Here is a 26,064-nt window from a genome sequence, read left to right as displayed (position 1 = left end):
TGTTCCTTCCTCCCTCTTTCCTATATGGCCCTATATTTCTTCCTTCTTCTTCTAAGCTGCTGCACCAGTTAGACTTTCTAACCCCTTGCCCTGGCCCATTCTTGTTCTCATTCCTTCTCTTTCCTGAGAAAATTGAACATACAATAGTTTCTGATTTGCTGTAAAACCATCCCTTGAACCTGACCTCTCTATTCAAATGTCACCTCATCTCTCAGCTGATCTGTGCACTGCTGGGGACATCACCTTTATGCCTTCTTTCTTTGTCCTCTCCTTTCACCAGCCCCATGGCATTTCTTTTTGACCTGGTTTTCAGCTGTCATTCAGTGTTTGATAGCCTTCCATGCCATCCACTGTGACCACCTCCACTAGTCAATCATCCTCTAAATTTCTTCTGTCCTGGCTGTGTTTCTCTGACCCTGGTTCTTCCTGCAGACCTCTGGAGTGCAAACATGGGGTCTTTCTGTCTCTCACTTTCCCCTTTTTGCTATCCTCCTTCTCCCAGGTCAGTTGTTCATCTGTAAGGTCTCTCTTGCCATTGATACTAATCTTTTGTCAGGTGATGATTTTACTGTCACATCTCTTTTATTATTATTTCCCCTTTTTGGAGACAATATGTTATCAATAGGAGTCATGCTAAAATTGAGGTGTTAGGGTCCGATATCTTCTGTGTCTTGGCAACTGGGTATTTTTGGCTTGTCAACAGCTTAGTGGCTTGAATGAAACTATGTTCATACAGCATTTTAAATGGTTTCTCCACCCTGGGTGTAGTTTCCAGTCACTGACAGCACCAAATAAAATATTTGTTATATCATAGAATCAGAGAATTGCTTGGTTGGAAGGAACCTTAGAGATCATCTCCTTTCAACCCCCTGCCATTGACAGGGGCACCTTCCAGCACACCAGGCTGCTCAGATCTGTGCAAGACCACCCAACCTGGTCGTGAACACTTGCAGTGATGGGGCATCCACAGCTTCTCTGGGCACTGTTCCAGTGCCTACCCACTCTCATAGTGAAGCATTTTTTTCCAGTATCTAACCCTGCCCTCTGTAAGTCTGAAGCCATTTTAGCTTGTCTTGTCATTCCATGCCTTTGTCAAAAGTCCCTCTCCAGCCTTCCCGTAGCCTATTTAGTCACTGGTAGGCTGCAATGAGGTGTCCCTGGAGAGGAGATGTCCCTCCTCTTCCCCAGGCTGAACAACCCCAACTCTCACACCCTGTCTTTGTAGGAGAGGTGCTCCAGCATGTTGAATTTAATGTAAAATTAAATTTAGTATTTTTATTCTCTCACTTTTTGCCAAGCTGATGATAATTAGCTTTCTCTTGTTAAACTCAAAGGATGGAGTCGGGGCTGATACCTAACAGGAGAGCTGCTGTAGAAAAACAATGCAGATTTGTTGTGTTATGTATCTAAATATTGTTATTTGATTATGATGCCTATGTATTCCATTTCTGCTTCATGGAGATGTTTCTTTCCTTTGCTGAGACAGCGCTGCCTGTGTCTCTGCTTTGCCAAGCCCGTCCCTCTAGGTACTGCAGCATGGTGAGATGCTGGGTCCAGGCTTTGTCCCCAGCCCCACGGTACCAGCGTGGTGGCAGCCCGACCTTGGTGGCATCTCACCATAGGCAGACTGGCAGAGAGTGACAGTGACTGCACGCACGGTTTTAACATCATCTCTTAAACACATATGTATGTACATGTATGTAGCCAAGAAGAAAAACATATATTAAGAAAAACACAGAGTGTAACCTTGCTGCCAATGATATCCTGGGGTGTATTGGGAAGAGTGTGACCACTAGGTCCACGGAGAAGATCTTCCCCCTCTACTTGGCCTTAATAAAGCCACATTCTGGGCTCCTCAGGACAAGAGACAAGGAGCTACTGGAGCTGTTACAGCAGAGGTTACAAAGGGATCTGGAGCATCTCTCTTATGAGGAGAGACTGTGGGAGCTGAGCTTGTTTAGTCTGGAGTAGACTCAGAGGGAATCTCATCAATACAAATATCTCTGTGCCAAGAGGAGGGTGCCAGACTCTTCTCAATGGTTCCCAGTGACAGAACAAGGAGCAATGGCCACAGACTAAAGCACAAGAAGTTCCAGCTTAACATGAAGAACTTCATTCTGAGGGTAGCAGAGCACTGGAACAGGCTGCCCAGGGTGGGCATGGAGTCTCCCTCTCTGAAGATACTCCAAATCCACCTGGATGTGTTCCTGTGTCACCTGCTCTAGGTGACCCTGCCTTGATAGGGTGGCTGAACTGGGTGATCTTCAGAGGTCCCTAACAACCCTAACAATTCTGTGATATATGTAGAAACACATCGATACATGTAGATATAAATGACATATAGATACATAGCTAAATAGAAATACATAGCCATCTACCCCATACATAGATATAGGTGTATATAATATGTATGTGCTCTCTCTATAAAATAGATCTATAACCCCATGTATAAAAATTTCTATGTATAATGGGGAGATATTTCTATTTCTATTTCTATTTCTATTTCTATTTCTATTTCTATTTCTATTTCTATTTCTATTTCTATTTCTATTTCTATTTCTATTTCTATTTCTATTTCTATTTCTATTTCTATTTCTATTTCTATTTCTATTTCTATTTCTTTCTACTTCTATTTGTGTGTGTATATGTGTGTATATATGCACATATATGCTTATATAAAACAAACTGGTTATATAACCAAGTGTACCTAGGTGAGGGTTGGCCCTTTTTTAGTTTGAAGCCACACCAGGGGCAGTTCATGTTGGACTTCAGGAAGTTTCTTCACAGAAGGGGTGATTACAAATTGAAATGAGCTGCCCACGGAGGTGATGGGGTCACTGCCCCTGGAGGTGTTTAAGGAACGACTGGACATGCCCTGGTCTAATTGACACGATGGTGTTTAGTCAAAGGTTGGACTCGATGATCTCAGAATTCTTTTCCAACCTAATTGAAGCTCCGATTCTGTGATATATGTATGTATATGTATATATATATGTGTGTGTGTATATATATGTATATATGTGTATATGTGTATATGTGTATATATGTGTGTATATATTTATATATTATACATTATAATATTATAATTATACTTATATAATATTATATAATATATAATAATGTATATTATAGATTATAATATTATATATTTATAGATATAAAATATATATAAGTTTATATATGTGTATATATTTATAAATGTGTGTGTGTGCGTGTGTGTGTGTATATATGTATGTATATATGCAGGTATAGGAGCATACGCTCCTTAAATAAATACATATATTTCTCAATTTCTATGGAGAAATTCTCATACGACCATCCACAGTATCTACCCCTCCTCTCAGAGCTCCTCTTCCCGGCCTTCCTCCTCCTTCTCCTCCTCCTCCTCCTCCGTGTCTGCTCCTCCGCCTCCTCCTCCTCCCTCAGCCCTGCAGCGCGGCCGGGCAGACGAGCGGCGAGGGGCGTTGTGTCCTTGCGCGGCCGCCGTAGCGCCGCTGGGGCAGGCTGGCGGTCACCACAGCGACACGGCCTAGGCTGGGGGTGGCCTCGCTGGGTCCCGGCGGCGGGCGGGGCGCGGGGAGGTGGCGGGGGACAGCTCGGCCCGGCGGGGATGAGCCATGGCCTCCGTGAAGGTGGCCGTGCGAGTGCGGCCAATGAACCGCAGGTGAGTGAGGGGCCGTCCCGGTCTTCTCCGCTCCGGAGCCGGTGTCGCTCACCAGGGGTGCGAGGAACGCCGTGTCCCGGCTCTGCGGGCTGTGACAGCCCGGGAATTCAGGGGCTCCCGGCGCTCGGCTGAGCCTCTCTGCCCAGCAGGAGCGACTGCTGGGAGCGCTTCTCCTCCCCGGGAAGTTGGGAAGTGGTTCCCGGGTGAAGCGGAGAGGAGCGGGTCTTTGCCTGGGAAGTTCAGTCTGTCATGGTCTGAAGCATTGCTTTGGTCCTTCTGTAATGACGGAAAAGTTACTCTGATGAAGATACAAAACTCTCTAAGAGGAGGGACCTGCCAAGGATGTATAGTCAGGCTTCTAAAACGTGAAAGAAACCTACTTTATCTGGAAACAGCAGCCTTTTCTACCTGCTTGAGAGAGAGAGATTGTTGTCTAGTTCATTTGGAGCCATTATGGTTAAAGGTTATCAGCTTATGCTCAAAATATGTATCTCTCTCTCTCTCCCCCTATATATATATATATATATATATATATTTATAGGTGTATATATATAGATCAGACAGTCTGCGGCATTTACTGTATGGACAGGAGTTCATCATCCTCTTCCTGAGATGTGTCTGGGAAATAAACACCGTTTTCTGTCATGTAATATGTGCCTAATATGCACGATAGAGTTAATGGTCTAATTTAAGAACCATATGTGGAAACCCATCTGATTCTACTGCCAGTGCTCTTCCTCTTCCCTTGTTCTGAAGTGATGTAGCCAGTTCAAAAGAAAAGTGGCTTAGAGCACAGGCAGCCCATCAGATTCCCACTGTTCCTCTCACTTGATCTGATTCAGGTGTTTAAAACACACAATTTGCCACATTCTGAAACCTGCTCAATGTCTTGTTGTTTTCAGTAAGGAAGTGACAAATCTTACGAAAATAGAGCTGATGAAGGTAGGAAAGGGAAAATATTGCAGGTTGGTTTTGAATAAATTAGGTGGATGGAGGTGTGTGGTTGGAGGTCTGGGTTGGTGAATCATATTGTCACACCCACTTGTTTCCCCCTGCCCTCTCCCTCAAGTCAAGTTCTTAAAAAATTTAAAAATTATTCTATATATACACTCCACTTTTCCTTTAAGAATCTCTGGCAACAGTTAGCATAGGTCTTCAGGGTATTAATAAGACTTGTTATGTGCAATGTTTTGGTAGCATGGAGAAGTTTTGCAGGACTGTACCTATGATCTGCTAAGAGACAAAAGAGACACAGAAATGGAAAGCACATGGCAGAAGAGAGGACTGGTGGTTGTGACAGGCAGTGGTAACACAGTAACCTGTGAGTGGATGTTTGCAAGTGTTGTGGTAAAGGCATATCAGACAAAGACTCTGGACCTGGTGTTTCTATTGCATTTGTGGGAGGATAATTTGGATAGGGCTGGATCTGAGCATACCAAGAAGATGATGAAAATGGTTTGTGATACAATGGAAGGGGGCAAACCTAAGAACAGGGCAGACAGAGGCCTGGTGTAGTCCAAGGGGCCAGCTAAGAAAATGGTCTTTGTCACAGCTGTGTGGCAATATCCTGGCTTTCTCTGAAAACTGGTGTCTGTCCATGCAAACTGTGAAGAGCCTGCCAGTTTAAGTTGCTAAAACCTTGGAGTTTATGGGATGATGTTAGAAGTTTATGAAACATTACAAGGAAGCTGGATTTAGTGCCCTGGAATGTTGCTTTTAAGTACTGATTTTTTCCAGAGGCACAGTTGGTGTTTGGTATGGGACCCAGCACTGGGGTCACTGGTGTTCCTTCTCTATCTGTCACTGCTGGACTCATGCTGTGTTTTGTAAAACTGAGATCCTAAGCCTAAGAGGATCCAATAGCTTTTCCTGTTGCAATAGGAAAGGCATGGTGAACTGTAAGCTAGGAGCAGTAATCATATTTTTCTGAGTGGTTTCTCAGAATTGTTGGAGTTGGAAGTGGTCCCTGGAGATCATCTGGTCTAGCCCTCCTGCCAAGGCAGGGGCACCTTGGCAAGTGTTCCCTTGCATGTGTCTTCTCTCAGCTGTGCTCCCTTTGCCTTTTTGGGTCCCTGGAGAATTTTACAGAGGAAGAGCCTTTCTGCCCATTCAAAGGAACTTTACAACCAGGTGTTCATTCTTCAGCACTTAATTTCAAAATCCTTAACATGATACTGTATGTATGTATGGAGTTAAATTTAATTTAGTTAAGTTTGCTTTGGTTTGTTTGAAGTTTAATAGTATAATGCAGCTTACTTCATGAGTCATTTTTAATTAGAGAAGACACAGTTGATGAATGGGTATAGGAAGAATCCTTCATTATGGAGCAGTTGCACAGTGTGGTGTCATAGCACTGCTAATTGTGTAATAAGTCATGAACATGGATTTTGGAATGAAACATGATGGGGAGAGGGTTGTTTAAGGATTACTTACTGTTCCATTGCTTAGCTAACAATTTTTTTTCTTCTTCTTCTGTGATTTATTTTTAGTCTTCATTTTCTCTGACTTGACCTGGAAAAAATTCAGTGGCGGTGTTAAAGTCCTTAACCATTCTTCTCGGAGTAACATCCCAAATTGTGTTACACAGATGTTACATTGAGATATTTTGACTCTATCTCTGCATAATGTAATAAATGTATGTCTAATGGCTTTACAGTTACTGCTTTGAAACCAGTTGTAGCATGAGCTTAGAAAGTTCAGTTACTTGGTGGGTCTCCCATCTGTCATTTGGTTTCCCTCATTCAACACTGAATTGCCATGACAGCCTTTAAGTCTATGCTTATAGCTGTAAGCTTCTCTAAAGGCAGCAAAAAACCTGCCAGCTGGCTGAAGCCTTGGTTTTTGTCATCAGAGGGAAATTGGCAGGGAAGTGAGCTTGGGTGTTTGATGTATTTTGCTTTGGCAAGGTAATGGATTTGGACACCATCATTTCTAAGGTTCATTTTCCAGTACAGTCACCAGAAACATTCTTGAGATGGGATTGTTGAGAAGTGTCATCAGATTTGAGCCACTGTTTGTTCACATTATGAACAAGTGACATTGGGTGACTAGTCGCTGTCTTCTGCATAGTGTGATATCTGGGATTCTGATAAGCCCCACCTAATTCTGGCTTTCTGTTTGTGTTATGCATAGCATCTGCACAGTTCAAATAAATGCACCACTTAATGTTCCTCTGTTCAAAGTCTTTAAAGAAGAAAGAATGAGTAGTATTTTCTTACTTCCATTTCATGTCATATTTTTAGTTTACATAAAGTAAATAGCTCTCAATTTCTTACACCTGATAGCTCTGTTCTGTTTGGCTTTTAACTCATGAAGTAACAGAGGGATGCCAGCTTTTTCAGATTTTTAACCCTTTTCATCTGTTTCTTGTATTTGCATAAACTAATTATTGTATTTAACTGGCTGAACAAACTAAACATACTGTCCTTACCTGCAGAGATGGACAGGGGTCTGCACTCAGATGTTCAAAGATGCACATGGGGCTGCACTGCAGTAAATTCCTCTCTGTGCTTCCCTAGTGCTCTCAGCATTTTTAGATACTCATTTGAATGAGTTGCCTAGACTTTTTCATGGCTCTCTTCTTACTCCCAATATAATGAAATAGAAATTCTAATTTAATTTCATGTTTAAATGATCAGAGTTTTTTCTCCTGCATGCACAGACTCCTTGGATTTGCTCTCCAAACAGAAGTGACCAATGGGGATGGCAGAAGTGCCTGCCAGACACTGTAGTGCTCTATGTGGTTATGCAGCCATTCACAATTACGGCATGAAGATTAAAAGCTTTTCTATTTGATAGTGGGGAGACAGAGAAAATATGTTCTATTGCTTAGAGAAAGCTTTTGTGTGACTCTGGGATTTGTTTGGGATAAGATCTGATACTTTAATCCACAAATACTGTCTGTGTGATTATTCATTAGGTGTAAGGTTGTCCCTCTTGGATAACTTATTGGTTATGCCTGTAAGTCTAAGCAACTCCTCTGCGTGTAGAGCTGCAGGCAGAGTACCGTGGGAAATTTACGACCAGTGTCTTACTTTATAAATATCTGCTTGCACAATCCAGGCTGTAGTATCAATAGCAGACTTTTCAACAGTTCAAGTTAATAGAGCAATGTAAAGACAGAGATATAAAGGAAGCTGTTTTGTTTTACAAGGAACTTATGACTGGAGTGTTTTTGTAGCAGGAAAAAGAAATAAACAGGCAAACAGTGAAGAGCCAGCTGAATTCTTAATTTCCATTCTAAATGTTTACAAGTGATTTAGGTAGGAACTTACTGGGAGTATGAAATTTATAATTAAATATCCATGCTTTAGAATTGAGAATAGAAGCAAAAAACATGCATGGAAAATGTGTTATAAGATTGTCAATGCAGGGAAGAGGAAATGAATTGATGTCTCATAAATTACAAGTTTAAAGTATGAATTACTGTGTATTTTTCATTTTCAAGTTACTGCATACATTTTTAATTTTCATGAGCTTATAAAGAGAGAGTGTTTTGACAAAATGTATATAACATCATTGTATCACAGGTGGAATGAGGAAGAATGGAGTGATTAGAAGGAAGGACAGTCATAGCTGAGTATCATATCTGTCTCTGAAGTACATGGGGAAATTTTTACTGCATCTGTTTCCTAACACTGATTGCTGGTTGTTGCTCTTAAGAGGTGTCCAGAGTGATCTCAGATACATAAGTCAAAGCTTAAATATGGCCAAATGTTGCAATACTGTCACTTTCTGAACTACTGTACTGATGAGGATAAGCCATTTATCTGCAAGCTGAGTTTGCTATTTCCTGTGGTAACTGTTGGAACTTTCAGTTTAAAAGTGGTGCTTGTAATTTGATTTATAATCACGTACAATTTCTCTACTATAAAAAGAAGTTGAAAGATCCTTAAGCATATGGTGAGGCTCTGGTGTGCTTGGGGTGAATGTGTATCTGTCTTGCATCCATCTTTATATGTGGTTGAGTTTGAATCCAGGAAAAATTTACTTTGATGCTGAGTTGGCAAGATGAACTAACTTCTGAATGTGGCTTTTTTACCTTGCTATATGTTGTGTTCAGAACCTTGAACATATTTAATAACCTCTGGCAGATTTTTCCTTTTTTTCAAAGTAAATACATTTGTCTACCTGTAAGCAAGCTGTACATATTTGTACATATAAGTCCCTTCATCAGTGTGCTGCTTCTGTTGTTAGGACTGGATCAGTGCATAACAGTGTAGACTGATCCAAGTTCCTGGATCATGTAAACTTGATACTAAGAGCACTTGAAGTCTGAAAGAAAAGGTGTTCTTAGTTTTGTATGATATATCAAGAAATGCTTTTACTTTCCATCTCTCACTTCTTCAAAAGGAACGAACAAAGATTTCTATTCTACAGTATGGTCATGAATCTTCTCAGGATAGGTTCTCTACTACAGGGAGGAGCAGAGGAGTGAACATCAGCCTGACAACATCCACGTCATCTCTCCTTAATAATCACTACCTAGTACTTGTTCAGTTGTGGATTACAAAGTGGGAAATCTGATCTGTGTTTTACCTATAGGTGAAATGACATGATTTTTGTGTGGCCACATGTTCAAGATGTAAAACTTGACACAGACGATTAAAAAAATTAGGAAGGGCTGGAGAACCTGCTGTTGAAGCAACTGGAGTAGAAGCAACAACTTGCTCACAGCAGAGCATTGACTTGAAGGACTAGAAAATAAAATTAAAAAGCCTAGTGGTCTTACAGAAAAGTCTTGGTTGTCATATATAAGAGCTGTCAGAAATCTTATAATCAATCCATTTCAAGGCACTTTTTTTGGTGTAAGACTAGTAAATAGTGGTAGATTAATAATTCAGGTCTGTTTATGTAGGAATGGAAGAAACAGTTGGGAAGTGAGGAAAAAACCACCCAGGTTATTTTACTCAGGAGTTTAAGGAGAACATTGCAAGTGTAAAGCAGAACAGTTGCTCTTCTGAAGAACATAAAGTGAAGGTGGTATAACCATGTGTTTGGTAAGGGGTGGTAAAACACAGTACTGGACAGCTGGGTTAAGGAGCAGGGTCTGAGGAGAGTATCCTTTGCTAAAATAAGAAGTTCAAATCAAATAAAGAAGCCATCAGCAAGGATGAGAGTTGACTGGGAATTTGGATACCACAGGTCAGGATATTCTAGAGAAACTTGTTGGACTCTCCTTAGGCTTTTCCACAATAGCAAATGTCAGTAGTGCTCAAGGGAGCTGGAACTTAGGGGTTAGGGAGCTGAACTTAGGGAGCTGAAACAGGGGCTTAGCACTAGAGAATGTCAGCATTCTCTGGTGTTTGTTTCTCTACGGTTTCTCACCTGTGCTGAAGTACATAGTCTTTGAATGTTAATTACTTGTTTTCCTCTTTTTTCTGTGTCCTTTCTCTTGGTGGTTATTTTTTTAAGTTTTTCTGCTTAGAAGCAATGGATTTGAACTTAAGGGGTGTTCTGCACTCTCAATGTAATCCTTGTTTGCAAATACATTTCAGAGCCAAACACTGAAGCTGTCGTTGGTGCTTCCCCCAGCAAGCCCCTGTGTTATTATCTCAAAATCCTGTTTCTTGAACCTTATTATCTGAATTACATTGGAAAAGATCAACAAAAATGATGTGAGTCCTTGATTCAAAGAGTATCAAGCTATATGTGTACTCTGTGTGTTATGACTACCAGAATAGGTTAGGAGATGCAAATCTAGACATATTTTCAGGGCTTAAATGCTGAAAAGATAAATTAAATTCTTAGTTATGGCTCCTTCTTAATATCTCCAAAGTAGTGGAATGAAGCTAATAATGGATCAGCTTAAATAGTATCTAAGGAATTACTGCTGGTGAGATAGTACAGGTTGTGTAAGAATCTCCTTAGGGGAATGAAAGCTCAGGCAGCTGGATAGAGCTAATACCTTTTAAGAAAGTAATTAGAGGAAATCTTACTTCAATGGGAAGGTGAGACTAGACCTGTTGACTGTTAAGTAGCTCCTGTGCTTGCCATTCTATCTCAGACCTCCTCTTCAGTGGATTTTGCACAGCTTTATACACAGAAGTGAGAATAAATGGGGTATGCAGTCTTTAAAATTGGATCTTGCTCTTTTCATGTATCTAAGAAGACAGATCAGGAGGGAGAGTCCCCAGGAGCAGAACTTTATCCTTGTGTTGGTGAGCAGCAGACCTGGAGGGGCCTTGTCTGCTGCAGGAGAAGCTCCAGTGAGTTTCAGCCAAATACTGGATTCCCACTGACTGAAGAGTTAATAGCTGGGAGTGATTGTGACATCAGAAGTCAGGATGGCCCACTTAGAGCCTCTGCTTACGTGTGCTTTTTTTTCCTGTCCTCTTTAGTGCTTTACTGCAAATACTTGGAAAGTTTTTCAAGCGTGTAGATTTGTCACAATCGTTACCTTGTTTTGACTGTCTCCCTCTATAGCATTGAAGAACAAAGACTTTCCAGTGCCAGCAGGGCTGGAGCGCAGTGGCAGCATGGATGGACACATGTGGGGCAGCGTATTTAGACTGGCCTCATTTACAGCTTGCAATCCCCAAAACTTACTAGTCTTAAGCATTTTGAACTTAAAAGTCTAGTTTTAGAATAGTGTTTTCCAAGTCCTTTATTTTAGTATTATCAAACATGTTGCCAGGTTGCCTATGCATGTTACATCACTGAAATGATAAACAAAAAAATCTTTTTAACTTCTGTTTTTTATTGACAATTCCCTGAGACCAGAAGAAAAAAAGGTGAATAAGTCTCTCTGAATTGTAGCTTTCCTGATAAATTGAAGTGAGAGATGAGTCTGTTTGTTTTTCAGGCTTTGTTTATTTGAAATTAAGACTAGTTATGAAATAAATGGGATTAGAACTCAGCTCTTCTAACCTAACTGAGCCCTTGGACTTGAAGACTCTTAGAAGTCTGAGTGTCTGAAAGGCAGGTATTGTTGGTGAGAACAGCTGATTGAAGAGCAAAGTACTCTATTTCGCAGAGACTATGAGTACAAAGCCAGGGTTATTTACTAAGTGAGGGTTTTTCAGAGTTATTTAACAGAAAGAGTGCATAGATGGCACTCAGCATCTTTATTGCTGATGGGCTGAAGTTCTTATTGTTGAAGAGTCAGACACTTCAAATATTAGTTTTATGAAGACTCTTCTCCAAAGAGTTTGTATTGTAAATACAAAGCAATAGTGAGATGCAGAAACTTGGAGTACACCCATAATTCTTCTGTATACTTACACATTGGAAAGATATTTGTGCTCAGATAACTGAACTCATTTGTTGTTCAGTCCAGATGTTTCTGTGTGTCTCAGAAAAGGAAAAAAATGACAGAAGAAAAGTCTTATGGATTACTTGAGGAGCTAAAAGAGCCATGAAGTCAGGCACAATTTTTTCCCCCTGAGTTTCTAATTTGAGGACTTCCTACCCCAAAAGACGAGGGCACTGCAGGGAAACTGAAGTTCTGAATCATGTTTTGCTGTACACAGGAGGTTAAGACAATACTATCTTTGACTTGGGATAGTAGGGCTAAAAGAACGAATTGGAAGAAACAAGATATTAAAAACAAGTACACAAAGTATCACATGGACTGAAATCCAGGAGTCCTAGATAACCTTTGTAGTGGTATAATAGTTACAAGAGAATTCCCGAATGTCATTCATATCAAACAGGTTTTTTTGAGATTATATTTTATGTTGCTTTTGCCAAAGATGGGCTTTTGCTACATTTTCTTAAAGGCTGCTGTCAGAAATGTGTAAGAGGAGGATTCACATGTGGCTTTCTTAAACTTCAGCTGTGCAGGAGTGGTTCCCGCTGGTAATACCATTACTGAACCTGGTCAGTGTGCAGGCAAAGCAGGAAAGTTACTGTTGAGGTAGTCTTCTAATTGAAGATTAAACCTTTTCCAGGTTATTGGGAGATTATTGATCATGGTGTGTGTAGATACAATAACTTTAAGTTAGCTATTGTGTATGATTTAAAATTTTGCATATGTGGCCACTTACCATTTGTGATCTGAGTTCTTGGGAGGTGGAGCTACCTAAAATATTATTAAAAAAAATTTAAAATCCAGGTCAGGTACATGATTTAATATTGTGATCAATCTGTGTTACTGTGAGTGTGCATGGTTTTCCCAAGAACACTGGATATCATTTGACAGAAGACAACACAAGGACACCTGTGTGTTCATATTTTAGGAGCCTTACTGCAGTATATTAAATTGCTGGCTTTCAGTGCTGCTGTTAAAATTTATACTTATGGCTAAAATAGTTTAATCTAGGCTGTCCTTCATACAAGAACCAATATGTGTGTACTAGAATAGACTTAGAGATCATTTCTGTTTCATGACATATACAAGATTTCCCTTGTGTCTGCATTCTCTGTCACTGGATTTATTGTTCTGGTTTCAGCTGCACAGTGGAGAAAGTTCTGAGACTAGCAGACTCTTTTAATTCTTTTCAAAGTTAACCTTTTTTTTTTTTTTTTTTTTAAGCCAGTAGAAGGGAATGGGGGTACCATCATAAATCTGTCCCAGCAAATTATGAAGATTCTGTTGATCAGAAAACCCTGTGCCCATACAAAACTTGCTTTAGGATAAAATTCTCTTTTAAAGTACCAAATAGATACAGAGTTTCTGTTTCTTACTGAGACAAATGCAATCTGCTCATTAGAAAGCTGTTTATTTTAATTTCAGTCCCCAGGAGATTTTTCTTCTGTTTTCTTGTCTGTCTGAAAGTGAGGTGAAGCTCAAGAAGCTGGCACAGCTCATCTGTCAGCCAGCCTGGGCTCATTTAGGGCTTTTGAATCTGTCTGGTAATGTCAGCCAGGTTTGACAGCATAGTAGAGGTCTTGAAGATAATGAAGATGTGCTGTCAAAGAAACTGGGCAGCTGTCAAGAAGCCTCCAGAGCTCTCCTGAGCAAGGGGGAAGCTGCCACCCTTATCAGCTGTCACTGGATGCCTGAGGACTCCTTTCAAATTGAGTCTGAAGGACTTGTGACTGCGGTTGTACTGTTTGATGCACAATGTATAGGTGTTATCTTTAACATGTTCGTGTAAAGATGGCTTCAGCCATTTAATTATGGCCTTGTAACCATATCAGTCAACACCATGGCATCACTTGGAGATCAGCATCCAGAGAGATTCATTCACCTTTTTTCTCTCATGGTCTCAGGGTGCTTAGGATATGCTGTGCTATTGCTCTGCTGTGGAGACAGCTGTGGTTTTCATGCAGTGTAATCATGTAGTACCAGTAACTCAAACCACAGTGGATTTCCAGAATGGTGTGACTAGGTCAGATTGCTTGATTTGTTCTGGTTTTAAGTCTCAGCCAGCATGACATTCAAAGTACTTGTTATTGATGTTTATGGGAAAAAACCCCACAAAAAGTGATGAAGATATTTTATTTACAGACTACCAGTTTTTAACTGTGCCTAGATACTGAATTGCATTTTTAAAAAGTGTATTTTCTACTGAATTATTTGGTAAGCATTGAAGATGTTAAAAAGAACAAAAAACAAACCAAACAAAAACCTCTGACAGGAAAGAAAAATTGTGTGATACTTTGTATTGCAGCAACTTTGCTTTTCTTGTAGTTACAGAAAGTAATGAAGAATTTCTTGTGTAGGAGGGTTTTTGCTTGGTTTTTAAAAGCATAAAGCTGAATTTGTGTTCCTCTCTTGAGTTACTGCTGACAAAGGAAAGTCCTCTTGGTCTGTGTAATTTGATGGGACATCAGGGCAAATACACAGTTACTATACTATCAAGGTACCAGAAAATGAAAGGTTCTTTCTGTGCCACACTCTGTGCTTATTTTTCAGTTAAATTTACCTTGAATTCTTTTGGTTATGAAGCAAATCCTATGCTTTCACTTTGTGATCCTGGAAATAGACCTTGGTAGTGAACAAGAAGAGTGATAAAAAAGGAAATAACTAACATTGTGCCTAAAATGCAAACATAACCAGTAGAAGGAACTTTGCTGAAAAGAAAAGCCATTGAGCATGAGTTGTTTTATGAACTTTCAGATTGTGTTTTTGGGTAGCTGAAAAACAAAATCACACATCTGCTTTTCAGTATAAACCTCTTCCTGTAATTTCTACAGTCAAATGTATTTCCAAGAGTATATTTGACAGACCACCTATTTCAACAGGTACTCTGCAGGCAGTTCAGGTAGTGACTGTGTCCTTTGCTGTGCAGCCTTGCAGGTTTGGTGAAATGATCTTTTTAAATGCTCTTTGGGAAAACTAGCACTTTCTGTCCTGTGCTTTTAGCTTTTTCCCTACCCCATGGATGAAATGCATTTAATTCTGTTCTCTTCTGAGGCATGTTTGACAGGTCATCACAAACATTCCCATAAAGGAAATCATAATATCATGAATTTTTAGTGGGTTAAGCTAATAATAAATGCTCTAATGTCTGAATAGTACAGAGTGGATTAATAATAATAAAAAAATCACTCTTTTCCATTGAAGGACCTTAAAGGAAGGAACTTAAAAATGAACTTTGAAAAAGACAAAACAGATTTTGCAGGTCATTAATAAAGCTTTTTCTAAAGCTTCCTTTGTTGATTTATATTTGAGGTCACAATACTTTTTCACCTTTTCATGCTCTTTTTCCTTCTGTGGGAGAATCTTCAGGAAGTTTTGGGGTGGGTAAGAGACTTAATGAACAGGGGTCTTTGGAATTTTCCTTGAAATCTAGAGACACTGCTGATATTTGGCTGTCTGTAGTATGGTTTCAACTAAATCCCCATGGAGATGCAAAAACTGCTCTGGCCTTTGCTCTCAAAATAAGCGGGGAATGTACGGGAGGGAGAGGGAGAAGCTTGACATAGAGCTATCTCTGTTGGAATTCTTCCATGGCCTGCCATGTTTTGATACAGCTTCTAGATCATCTTCAGTTTAGGGCAGTTTTTCACAACCCATATTCCCCTTGTGAGGAAATTATTAAAACTTGGCACAAATAATCCATCTAGCAAGTCAATTACAGGAGAAGGATACTAGTTCTTTTAAGCATATCTGGTACTAACATTGTCATTGTTTTGTATTAAAATGGAGTGTCAGTATTAGCTGAAATAGTTTTTCTCATTTTTTCTCCTGCATTCCTCTTTCCTCCTTGCAATTAATTGCTGGATGACTAGCTGATTTGAGCAACAGTAGAGGGGTAATTACAGCACTGGGCTGATGTATTTTCTGGCATCTGTGCCAAAAAACTTGCCTGCATGATCACTTTTTCATTTGGTTAGGGGTCACAGGATCACGGGTTTTAAGTTCACTTCCCTTGTGATTCCAGAACTGCACGTGGTGTATGAAAGAGCAGTGAGAACATCTTGGAGGCTGTCCCTGAGCACTGCTGTGTGAGCAGATTTGGCTCAGGAGGGAAGCAGGATTTCTCAAATCATCAGAGCGTTAATTGTGAATCAGTTCTGGCAGCTGGTCCCTTTATATTGCTTTGTGATGGAGGCTGGAATTTGCAGGGGCAGAATCTTTGGTTAGTGGCTGAAGCTCATCTCTGGATGAGGTAGGGCAGGTAGTTCCTGTGGATCCTGGCAGAGCCTCCATCCATAGGCTGCAATACTGCAATGCCAAGATCTATTTCCTGCAAAAAAATACCATTTCATTTCTCTGTTTATTATCTGCAGCTCTATTTTGGTGTTTCAGTATCTTAAATCTAGATGGAGTAGTCATAAGATATGCCTCAAAGTTTTCCATGGTAGATCTAAATTCAGTTGTATAATTAATGCTGTAATTATTACAATTTTCTCTTTTATTAGCTTAGAAAATAACTTAATGTGTTGATATTTAATTAAGTATATTTATTTGCCTAATCTTTATTCATTAATGTAGATTTTAAAGTGAGTTTTGCTTTTCTTTACTGTTTCTGCTGGAAAACTGAATATGAACAGAGTTGGGTGATCTAGTGCACCATGGAAAGAAAAACCCTAAAATCCTGAACTCGGTTGACCTGTTATTGGGAAAAAGTTTCTCTTTTGCATTTTGTGCTGCTGCAAGTGAATATCCAGTAGCTGCTGAGATATTGTGTGATGAGGTGAAGCAGCACTTTATTGCTTTAAAGCCCTCTGCTTTGCTCTGCACTGGTCAGGCACACCAGTTTGTCAGGTGACTTAGCAGATGATTATGGGACAGGTGTGTCAACATTTGAAGAGTGAGGTTTTGTGTGCTGCACATCTTTCCCTTGTGGCTCTTTTTTCCATGTGCATGTTTTCATTAGCACAGGCAGTGTCATGCTCAAGGTTGTCATTCAGGAGCAGCCTGTATTGCTCTTATGACTAACAATAGTGAAATTGCATCTGTGGCAAGCAGGTTGTTACATGCTGGGTTTAGACACCAAGCTCACAATTTTCAATTTTTTTTTTTATTTTTGAAAACAGTCAGAAACAATTGTGAAATAAATGTGAGTGCATGAAAACACTTTTTTGGAACTGGATTTTTTTCCTTCCTGGAATACTTGTGATTTGGGAAGCCACAAACCTATGTAATTCTTTGTTGGTAGTACTCTCTCCTTCACTGCCATGATGCATCAGAACTCAAAACACGTTTGGTACCTGATTTCTAAGAGAGTTTCAAAATACTAGGGTTCTGTGGTTTAAACATTCAGTCCCTGTCACCATATGGATAAATGGGAACTGCTGCTACTGGAATGTTGGTGAGAAGTTGGGGCTTAGCTTGTTGTGTTCTGTTTTGCCCCTCCTTAGAGCCACATATTTGACTTAACTGGGCTTTGGATCAGAGTACTTCCAATTAAGAACAAACCACTTAATTGACTTGCAGAGTTAAATTTCTGAAGCAGATTTCCTCAAGCTTTTGCTCTGTTTCTAGATGAAGGGATTTGGAGGCAAGCCCAAGTATTTCAAATATATGCCACAGAAGTAAATAAACATTGGACACAAGAATTAAAAAATAAAATAAAAATTAATTAATCTGAGAATTGACTATGGCAGGCTGATGGGTGGAAGTATCAGTCTGGATAACTGTGATAGGTTTTATTAAACATACTCAAGTCTGGGTTTTTTTGTTGTTTTTTTTCAGGGAGAAGGATCTTAATGCAAAGTTTATTATTTCAATGGAAAAAAATAAAACAACAATCACAAACTTAAAGGTGAGTAAATACGATTTATAAAAGGATGTTGTAACTCAATAGCTGGCAAAATATGACTGGACAAAACTGTGATGCTTGCTGCAGTGTGGTCAATAACCCCTAGTTGTTAAAATAGAGTGTTAAAGTAATGCTTTGGGGAAACCAGGTTACACTGTTAACTTGCTACACTGTGATTTTCTGAAGACCACTTGATAGGCTCTATCATTTCTTCCAAGGTTTATCACTCAGGTCATTACTTAGCTGGGAGATGAAAGCCAACAATAGAATAGAGGGATGATTCTGATAGCAATTAAGTCTTTATTTCATTTCTAGAAGTCTCCTGAAATTCCCATGAGAATGAACCAAACCCAAAGTACCCATCACTTGCTGTAACCTTTTGATGGTATATTTTAACATTTCTCTCAGCAAGAGAAGCCCTGTGCAGCAAATTGTTTTTTTGCAAGATAGTTTCTCATGACTAATATATGGAAAGGAGTTTCAGTGTGTAGTTTCTTCAGAATGATTTGGAGCATGGTGAGGATTGCTGAAGTACAGTGTCAGCTGTCATGTCTTGAACATGATGATTGCCTTAAACAGCAGGTATGTCACACCTTTTTAATTATGACTCTGCACTGAAATGCTGTTCACAGTGCAAATGTCTCTCTGGCTCCTATAAATTATATGTGTAAGATAATCTCTGATTATAATAACAGATATATGGACCCATTTAACTGAACCTAAGTATTGTGACAAAAATGTGCTGTGGGGTTAGAAGCAGTAAGCTAAAATCCAGATAATTCCTGCTGTGCTGCTTTATGACGTGGCTGTCTTTCTTGCTGAAGGGCATACGTCCTCCTAATTTTGTCAATGTTGAAATCATAATCTGACTTACTTGTCATTATATATTTCTAAATGTGTATGGCGTTATGTTAGATTTGCCTTCTGATTATTTATTGTCAAATGTTTTTAATTACTTCATCAGGATGTGTTGTACCAGCTCTATTTTCTTTTTTTTAATAGATACCGGAGGGTGCTACTGGAGACACAGGACGAGAAAGAACGAAAACATTTACTTATGATTTTTCCTATTTCTCAGCAGACAGTAAAAGTCCCAGCTTTGTTTGTCAAGAAATGGTAGGATTTCTGAAAGTTAATAGTTAATCTTTTTCCTTTCCCTTTTCTTTGTCTTGAAAGCATTTCATGAAACTTCTTTCCATTGAAAGTGCTTCTTCTGTAATTTAGAAATTTTCTAGGTACCTGAGAGTTTGAATTTTGTTTTTTTTTCCTTTATTTTTAAACTTATATAGTAATGTAAGTGGTGTATTTTCTAATACAGCAGGCTGAATGCCTTCTTTCAAGTTCTTTGTCTGATTAGTGTTGTGTAAGGTTAAGTTAGACAGCATCTCTAAGCACTGAAATTGGTTTTGAAAAACTTTTAGAATAAAAACCACTTTTGAGAAACAAGAATATAACTTTAATTCACTTAAAAACATTCTTATCTGGATTTTTTTGGTGGCATTTTTTTTTTCTTTCATGGTCCAAAAGTCTTGGTACATATTGAAGATTCTTTTTTCGTCCTCCCTGGAGTATTCACTTTAGGAAAGGACAAAGCAGTTTTTCTTTCTGCATAGTCAGAACAGAAAATTAAACTTGGAGCTATAGGCGTTATTCAGATGAATAGATAGACCCTCTATGACCTTGCATTTCATGTGAACTTTTAACTTATCTGTTCTTTCTCATTCCCTAATAAATCTATTAAGTGAATCTCAAGTAAGTTGTGATTACTGAATTCTCTTTTGGTTTTTGATGCTGTAAGCTTCAAGTGAGAGTAGTTCTTTCCCCTTAAAATAATGCAATGGTTTACTGAATATCCTGTAAGCCAGGTGGGTACATACCTTCTTAGGATGTATCCCTTCTATTCAGGAATCTGTGAAATCAGGGATGCTGGAGTGGCTAATCCTAAAAAGCATCACAATTAAAACTAGTCATAAGAAACAGTAAGCTGAAGCCATTTTAAAATATTTATGAGAATGACAAGTTTTGCCATTATATATATCATAGCTATAATTGATGGGGAATTTAGACTTGGAATTTTTAATTTAACCATCAGGGTAAGTGATATGTCCTTGTATTTTCTGAATACTTCTTTTATTTCAGTGAGATATTAGGGTTTCATCCAAACTTTTGATCATGTATATTCTTAAACTGGATTGTTATTTCTTGATGATGTTCTTTTAAGTAACACATATTTTTGCTATGTTTTTTGAAATACTAGGAAACACTCATTTTATTTGTCCATCAGTTCAGTACTGTAGCAAATTGAAGTAGTAATGTATTTGAGAGCAATGATTTGAACCTGAGATTCTAGTAAATGGTTTTAGGCAGAGGTTTCAGGCCATATGGCTTTGCTAGAATTTAGCAATGCTTTAAATTGAGGATGCAGGGTCAGTTATTTAATTTTAACTAAAGAAGCTTTGATCATGTATTTTTCTGCTCTGATTCTAAATGAAGCTTCTTCTTATGCACCAGTTGTGACTTGAATTTATGGATATTTAATTAATGGATCTTCTAGATACCTGCCTTTAGATACTTTTGGAAAGGTAGTTTAGATAAGACCACATTAGAGGAACCCCAGGAGGATATTCATGGTGTTAGTAGGCTCTTGCTGTTGCAGTGCAGGTTATTCCCAGAATCCAAATTTGCTGTGAAACAATGAAGTTAATAATTGTCAAAACAACCATTTGCAAAGTAAAGTTGAATGCATACAAATAGATATCCAGCCTGTAGTCTATACTGATGTCCAGTTTCTGCATATAAGTGGTAAGTTTCCCTTTTCAAAGTTTTTCCTTCTGATGCCATTTACCTGTTTCAGAGTGGGTCAGGTAAAGGCAAGATTACTATAAGTTGCCCATGTCAGGATTCTATAGAAACAAAAATAAATTAAAATGCCCATATAGTGGTGGCTGCAGCAGCCTTGAGCAATAATTTTTTTAAGCTATGAGTTTTATGAATGGGTAATGATAGGATTAGTAATGATAGGATATAATGGTAATAGGTAAACATGGCTTCAATGTCTGTATTCAATATTTTGCTGTTATAGTGTGTTCCACAGCCTTGGACACCTCCTTTATCTGTGCTGGCAGGAATGTGAACTTCTCTTGCTCATCTACAAAAATACTGTTTTTCAGGTGTTGTTTTAATTACACTATGTGCAGCACTTTGAAAATGAAAGGAGTTTTTAAACTATAGGAATGCAGTTCCTAGATGTATGCTGCACTAGCTACTGTTTTGCTTGTATTAATTTCATATTTAATTGGAAGACTTTGTAGTTAAGCTTTTAGCAAGTTCCTGCAGAAATTCTAGTTTACTGCACCAATGGCATAGAAGGGCCTCTTTTTCACATTCATCTTGCCAGGGAATAAAATTGATCTTGATTGTTGGTAATGCAGTTGCTTAGTGCCCTTTGTTCATAATTGTTATATTTTTCCATTTGAAAGGCAGAAAAATAAGAAGTGGAAATCTGTCTAATACTACATACCATATTAATGTGCCTTGTAGATGCAAAAAAAACTTTAGTATTCCAAAGTTAGAGTGGGGATGACAATTTGCTATCAAGCTTCTCAGTTTGTATTCCTGACTGAGAAACAGATAGAATGTTGATATTTACTGTCCTTTTGTGACAAACTGGTGTCCCATCCTAACAGTCTTCTCTTCTAAACTGTGTGTTAAGCCTTTGTGTTCAGACTAGGCTGACCTTACCTGTCCTATGTACGACCTCAAACCACATGCAAGACATACATAAATGTTTAAAAAAGGAAAATTCCATCAAAACAGTAGTGCATAAAGACTTGGTGAGGTAAATACTTGGACACAGAGAAAAATAGGGGAAGGAATAAAGTAGCTTTGGCTGATCTTTATGCTCTTCTTTGATTAATATAAATGGTTACAACACTGTAACTCCTTTGCTTGAGGGAAGGTCAAGTGAAGTATTCCAAAGGCATGTTTGAAGATTAGTGATTAAAGAAATTACCCAGCACTCCATCCAGGGAGAAGCTGTGAGATTATACTGTGCATGTGCCATTCACTATTAAAAATGGCTTGGAGAACTTAAAGCACGTAAAGTGCAGACAAGTAACCAAACTATGTGAAACATCTATGAGATTTTTGAAAATCATGGCTAGATGGTGAGACAGAGATTAATATTTTAATTGGGAAAAATGCTGCACCAAGCTGTTACTCCTTCCCCAGTGAGGGGTATGGATTGAAATGAGGGGTAATGATGATGAAAGGTCAGGCAAATCTGCGAGGGATGTTCCAGCCAGTATTGTAGAGGAAGATGGTGAAGGTATGTGGGGAGAGCTGAATTTATTAGGTGAGAAAAGAGTCTCATATTATGAGATGTGGACGAGCGATCATTACTAGTTTTTACATGTTGAGGGTAAAAGAGAAGAGGTTAAATGATGAAAGAGGGTCACTTACCATATTAAAAACAAGTTTCCATGTTTGCCAGCCTAAAAAGCATTGCTACGTGAAAGCCGCTTAGGGGGAAAATACAGAGAAGGTTATGGGTCATGTTCTTGCACTTGATTAAAGCAAAAAACCAAAACCAACCAAACAAAACCCTCCAAAAAGACAAAGGAAGAAACTGACAGAATCACCAAAATGTTTCCTTTTGAGAGGGGACTCTATTTGTAGAATATGAAGAGTTGGTGAAGATACAAGAAGTGAGTAGATAATAACGATAATGAAAAGTGAATGGAGTAGCTGAGATTGCTGAAAGAAATTGGGGCTTTAGAAAAGAATGTAGTTATTTGACATGTCAAGTATTCTGTGACAGAGAAAGAACTAGAAAACCACTGCAGTGCTGTAAACGAAATACAGTAATAAGACTGCATTTTATTTGAAATACTAATTTCTTCTCCTATAGAAAATAACAGTGTGTTTTGCCATTGGGTTATGGTATTCTTCAATGTTTGCCACACTGGGCTGATGACAATATTCTTCCCCAAGCTTCTGTTGACTTAAACATTTATTTATTTTTTAATTTTAGGTTTTCAAAAATCTTGGTATGGATGTGCTTAAATCTGCTTTCGAAGGTTATAACGCCTGTGTTTTTGCATATGGACAGACAGGATCTGGGAAGTCCTATACCATGATGGGAAATGCGGTATGTTGTGTTTTCACAGAACCATAGAACACCAGGTTGGAAGGGCCCTCAGGGGTCATCTGGTCCAACTTTCCTTGGCAAAAGCATGGTCAAGAGAAGATGGCCCAGCATCCTGTTAAGATGGATCTTAAAATTTTCAATTGTTGGGGAATCCACTACTCCCCTGGATTATTCCAATTATTCCAATTGCTGGTTGTTCTCATGAAAAATGGTCCTCTTGTATCCAGTCCTTTTCTCTGCAGGAGTAATTTGTATCTATTACCACTGGTCTTTTGCATGTGACTCCTTGTATCTAAGAGTCTCCATCTTCCCTGTGGCAGGCACTTGTTAAATACTGGGACATGGTTATAAGGTCTCCTCTGAGTCTTTTACTCTCAAGGCTGAACAAGTTCAGCTCTCTCTGCCTTTCCTCATATGGCAGCTTCTCAGTTCTTTGGTCATCCTTGTGGCCCTTATCTGGACCCTTTCCAGCCTGTCCACATGTTGTTTTTGTATGGCAGGGACCAAAACTGAATGCAGTGTTCCAGGTGTGGCCTGACAAGTACTGAGTAGAGTGGGATAATGACTTTTTTTTCTCTGCCCTGGTTGTTATGACACCCTTTTTATGATGCAGTCCAGCATCCTTTTGGCCTTCTTTGCTCATGTTTGGCTTTGTTAGCTCATACTGTGCTTGCTGTCCACAGGACCCCCAAATCACTTTCCATGGAGCTACTCCTCAGCCAGATAGATCCCAGCCTTTGCTACACTCATGTATTGTGTTCTCTCATGTGCAAGACCTTATGTTTGTTGAACTTCATGCGGTTCTTGTTAGCTCACTTATTATTCCAGCTTATCCCAGTCTTCCTCCAGGATGGCTGTCCCTTCTGAGGTGTTGACTTCCCCACTCAATTTGGTGTCTTCATCAGACTGTGTTGTGGTACACTTGGTCCCATTGTTCAGATCACTTATGATCAATTAAACAGCATTGGGCCCACTATTGATTCCTGGGGACCCTACTAGTGGCAAGTTTCCAGTTTTACAAGGAGCTATTTGCCACCACCCTTGGAGTGCAGCCTGTAAACCAGTTCTCACCCACCACACAGACCCCTTGTCTAGATCATAGCATGTTAGTTTCTTTAGCAGCAGGCTGTGGGAAACCATGTTGAAAGCCTTGGAGAATTTGATTTGAGGTAGACAATGCCCAGTTCTTGTACCACACTGAGTGAGCAGGTGTATATTTTTTTGGCAATGGATTAAAGTTATGCTGTTGCAGGAGCATGGATTTTTATGGATTTTTTTTTTAATACTGCTTCTGTCTGTATGCTATTAACTCATCCATGTATCACACTTTCTAGTAAGAGGTTTTGGAAACTGTTTCTTTTACAGAAAGGTATTAATAGTTGGAAGAAGTTTATTTAAGTGATGCTCGGTTGTTTTGGACAAAACCCAGTAATTTTTGTTCAGTAACAAAGCAAAAAATTTGAAATGTTACTGCTGATTTTCTATGCCCAACTTGAGACAAAAAAAAAAAGAGATACTGATTTTGAGAAAATTAGTAGTCAGCTTTTTCTGAAGATATGTGCTTTTTAAAACTCTTTTGAAGAGTCAGAAGACTAAAATAGGTCCTTAGAGAAGGCTGTCAAGTGAGAAGCAGAAATTTGGCATGATAGTAGTTCATCAAACCCTTATGAGAGTATACAGTAAATTTAAGTATTATGTGCTACTGAGCACTACAGGAAGAGGAAGGTGTGATAGGAGGTGGGAGTGGTTTCTCACAGTTTCCTCTGTGACTGTCCAAGGACAGAGAGAACCTGCTAAACTTTTGGGAGTGGAGCAGTTTAGAAAGGCTGACCTGATGAAGCATGTTTCCAGGCAGACTCTGCAGGTTTCATTCTTTAATCCTTGGGAAAAGAAATGTATTGTGTCTTCTCCCAGTAGAAATGAAAAGGGTAATATTAACACTTACCCTCCTTTGGATAGATCCCTCTTCTGAAATGTAGTAAGATTGGGCTCTTTAGAGCACCTCCTCTAGCTTAGGAGAGTAAATTAGCTGTAACTCTTTTTCTTTTAGCTGTCACACAATAAGTAGCTTTGTGTTTACCTCAATATCATAAACAGAATAGGCTTTTGTAACCAGAAAAGATCTCACGACCTAGATGTGGATTTCTATTTCAGAAATTTATAAAAGTGACATTTTTATGAGACTGTCTTACTATATATAATGACTGTAATAATCAAAACAGTTTGCAAATGAATAGAAGCTGAAGTTTGTTTGACACTATTCAATAATAAAGGTCTAATCTTCTTGGCATGATACATAAATACTTCAATCTGGCTTTGTATAGAGTGCATATAAAATATACTCAGCTGGCAAGTTAAATACTTCAAAATTGATGGCCCTGTCAGAGACACTACAGTGCTATAAGAAAACTTGAATTGGAAATAAATATTCTTTTTCCCCTACTTCCCTTTAAAAAGCCTGGGTTCTGTTCTCATTTTGTTTTCAATATTTGCTGTTCTTGGCTCTGGAAGGCTTCTTCTGCAATTCTGTGTACAGCAGTCATTTCAAGAAAGGTGTGGGCCAGTTAGAATGTTGAGCAGAGATACTGAAATGAGCAGAGATCTATAAAATATGAGGAAAATCAGACTTGGGGTATGCAGAGGAGGCAAGACTACGAGAGATTAAAAGTCTTCCAAAACCTGAAAGGCTCCTACAGAAAGGAAGAGAATAATTTGCTCCTTATGGTCAAGGTAGATGGGCAAAACTCAGTACATTTAAATTGCAATAAGGAGTTTTCTGGTTAGATAGCACAGAAGAAGAACAGGCTTTTAATGAGAAAATTCAGCTTTGGAGTGAACTGCCTATTTTTTTCCATGTCTGGAAACTCTGTAGGCCATAAAAAAAAATAGTCCAAGCTGTAGTTGATCCTGCCCTTCAGCTCTTGTGGGTGAAAAGGAGACAGTTTAAATACAGTTTCCAATAAAGAGTGTACATGCTTTAAGGTGTACATTTTACTAGCATAATACTCTGGGAACTGTGTGTGCTTCCTTTCTCAACACTATATTGCTAAGGTTGAAATTACTCAATTAGAGCTTGTACTTCCTATTTTAAGCCTCTCTTTGTGGTTGCTGAATTATGTCAGACAGTAATGATTTGCCTAAAACCTTGTGATAGA

The 26,064-nt window shown here is 38.9% G+C and overlaps 1 protein-coding gene across 4 annotated transcripts in view; it reads left to right on the top strand.

The window, feature by feature from the left end:
* The first annotated feature begins 3,580 nt into the window (after nucleotides 1–3,580).
* Nucleotides 3,581–26,064, top strand: part of KIF16B (kinesin family member 16B) — a 137,715-nt gene continuing 115,231 nt past the window's right edge. For 2 of the 4 annotated variants that reach the window (XM_005525425.3, XM_014254682.2), the window contains exons 1-4: nucleotides 3,581–3,664; nucleotides 17,694–17,763; nucleotides 18,763–18,876; nucleotides 22,793–22,909. In XM_005525425.3, the coding sequence (XP_005525482.2) occupies nucleotides 3,618–3,664; nucleotides 17,694–17,763; nucleotides 18,763–18,876; nucleotides 22,793–22,909 (348 nt within the window). In that variant the 5' untranslated portion in view covers nucleotides 3,581–3,617. Of the gene's footprint in view, nucleotides 3,665–17,693; nucleotides 17,764–18,075; nucleotides 18,343–18,762; nucleotides 18,877–22,792; nucleotides 22,910–26,064 lie in introns of those variants that run through there. The other 2 variants (XM_014254683.2, XM_014254681.2) reach the window with 1 other exon arrangement.

This window comes from Pseudopodoces humilis, chromosome 3 (genome assembly GCF_049639895.1).
Source record: "Pseudopodoces humilis isolate 2021_Gansu_Grassland_sample_001 chromosome 3, ASM4963989v1, whole genome shotgun sequence".
NCBI classification, from domain to species: domain Eukaryota; kingdom Metazoa; phylum Chordata; class Aves; order Passeriformes; family Paridae; genus Pseudopodoces; species Pseudopodoces humilis.
The sequence above is the reverse complement of the archived record's forward strand: the minus strand, read 5'-3'. Positions and strand labels throughout refer to the sequence as shown.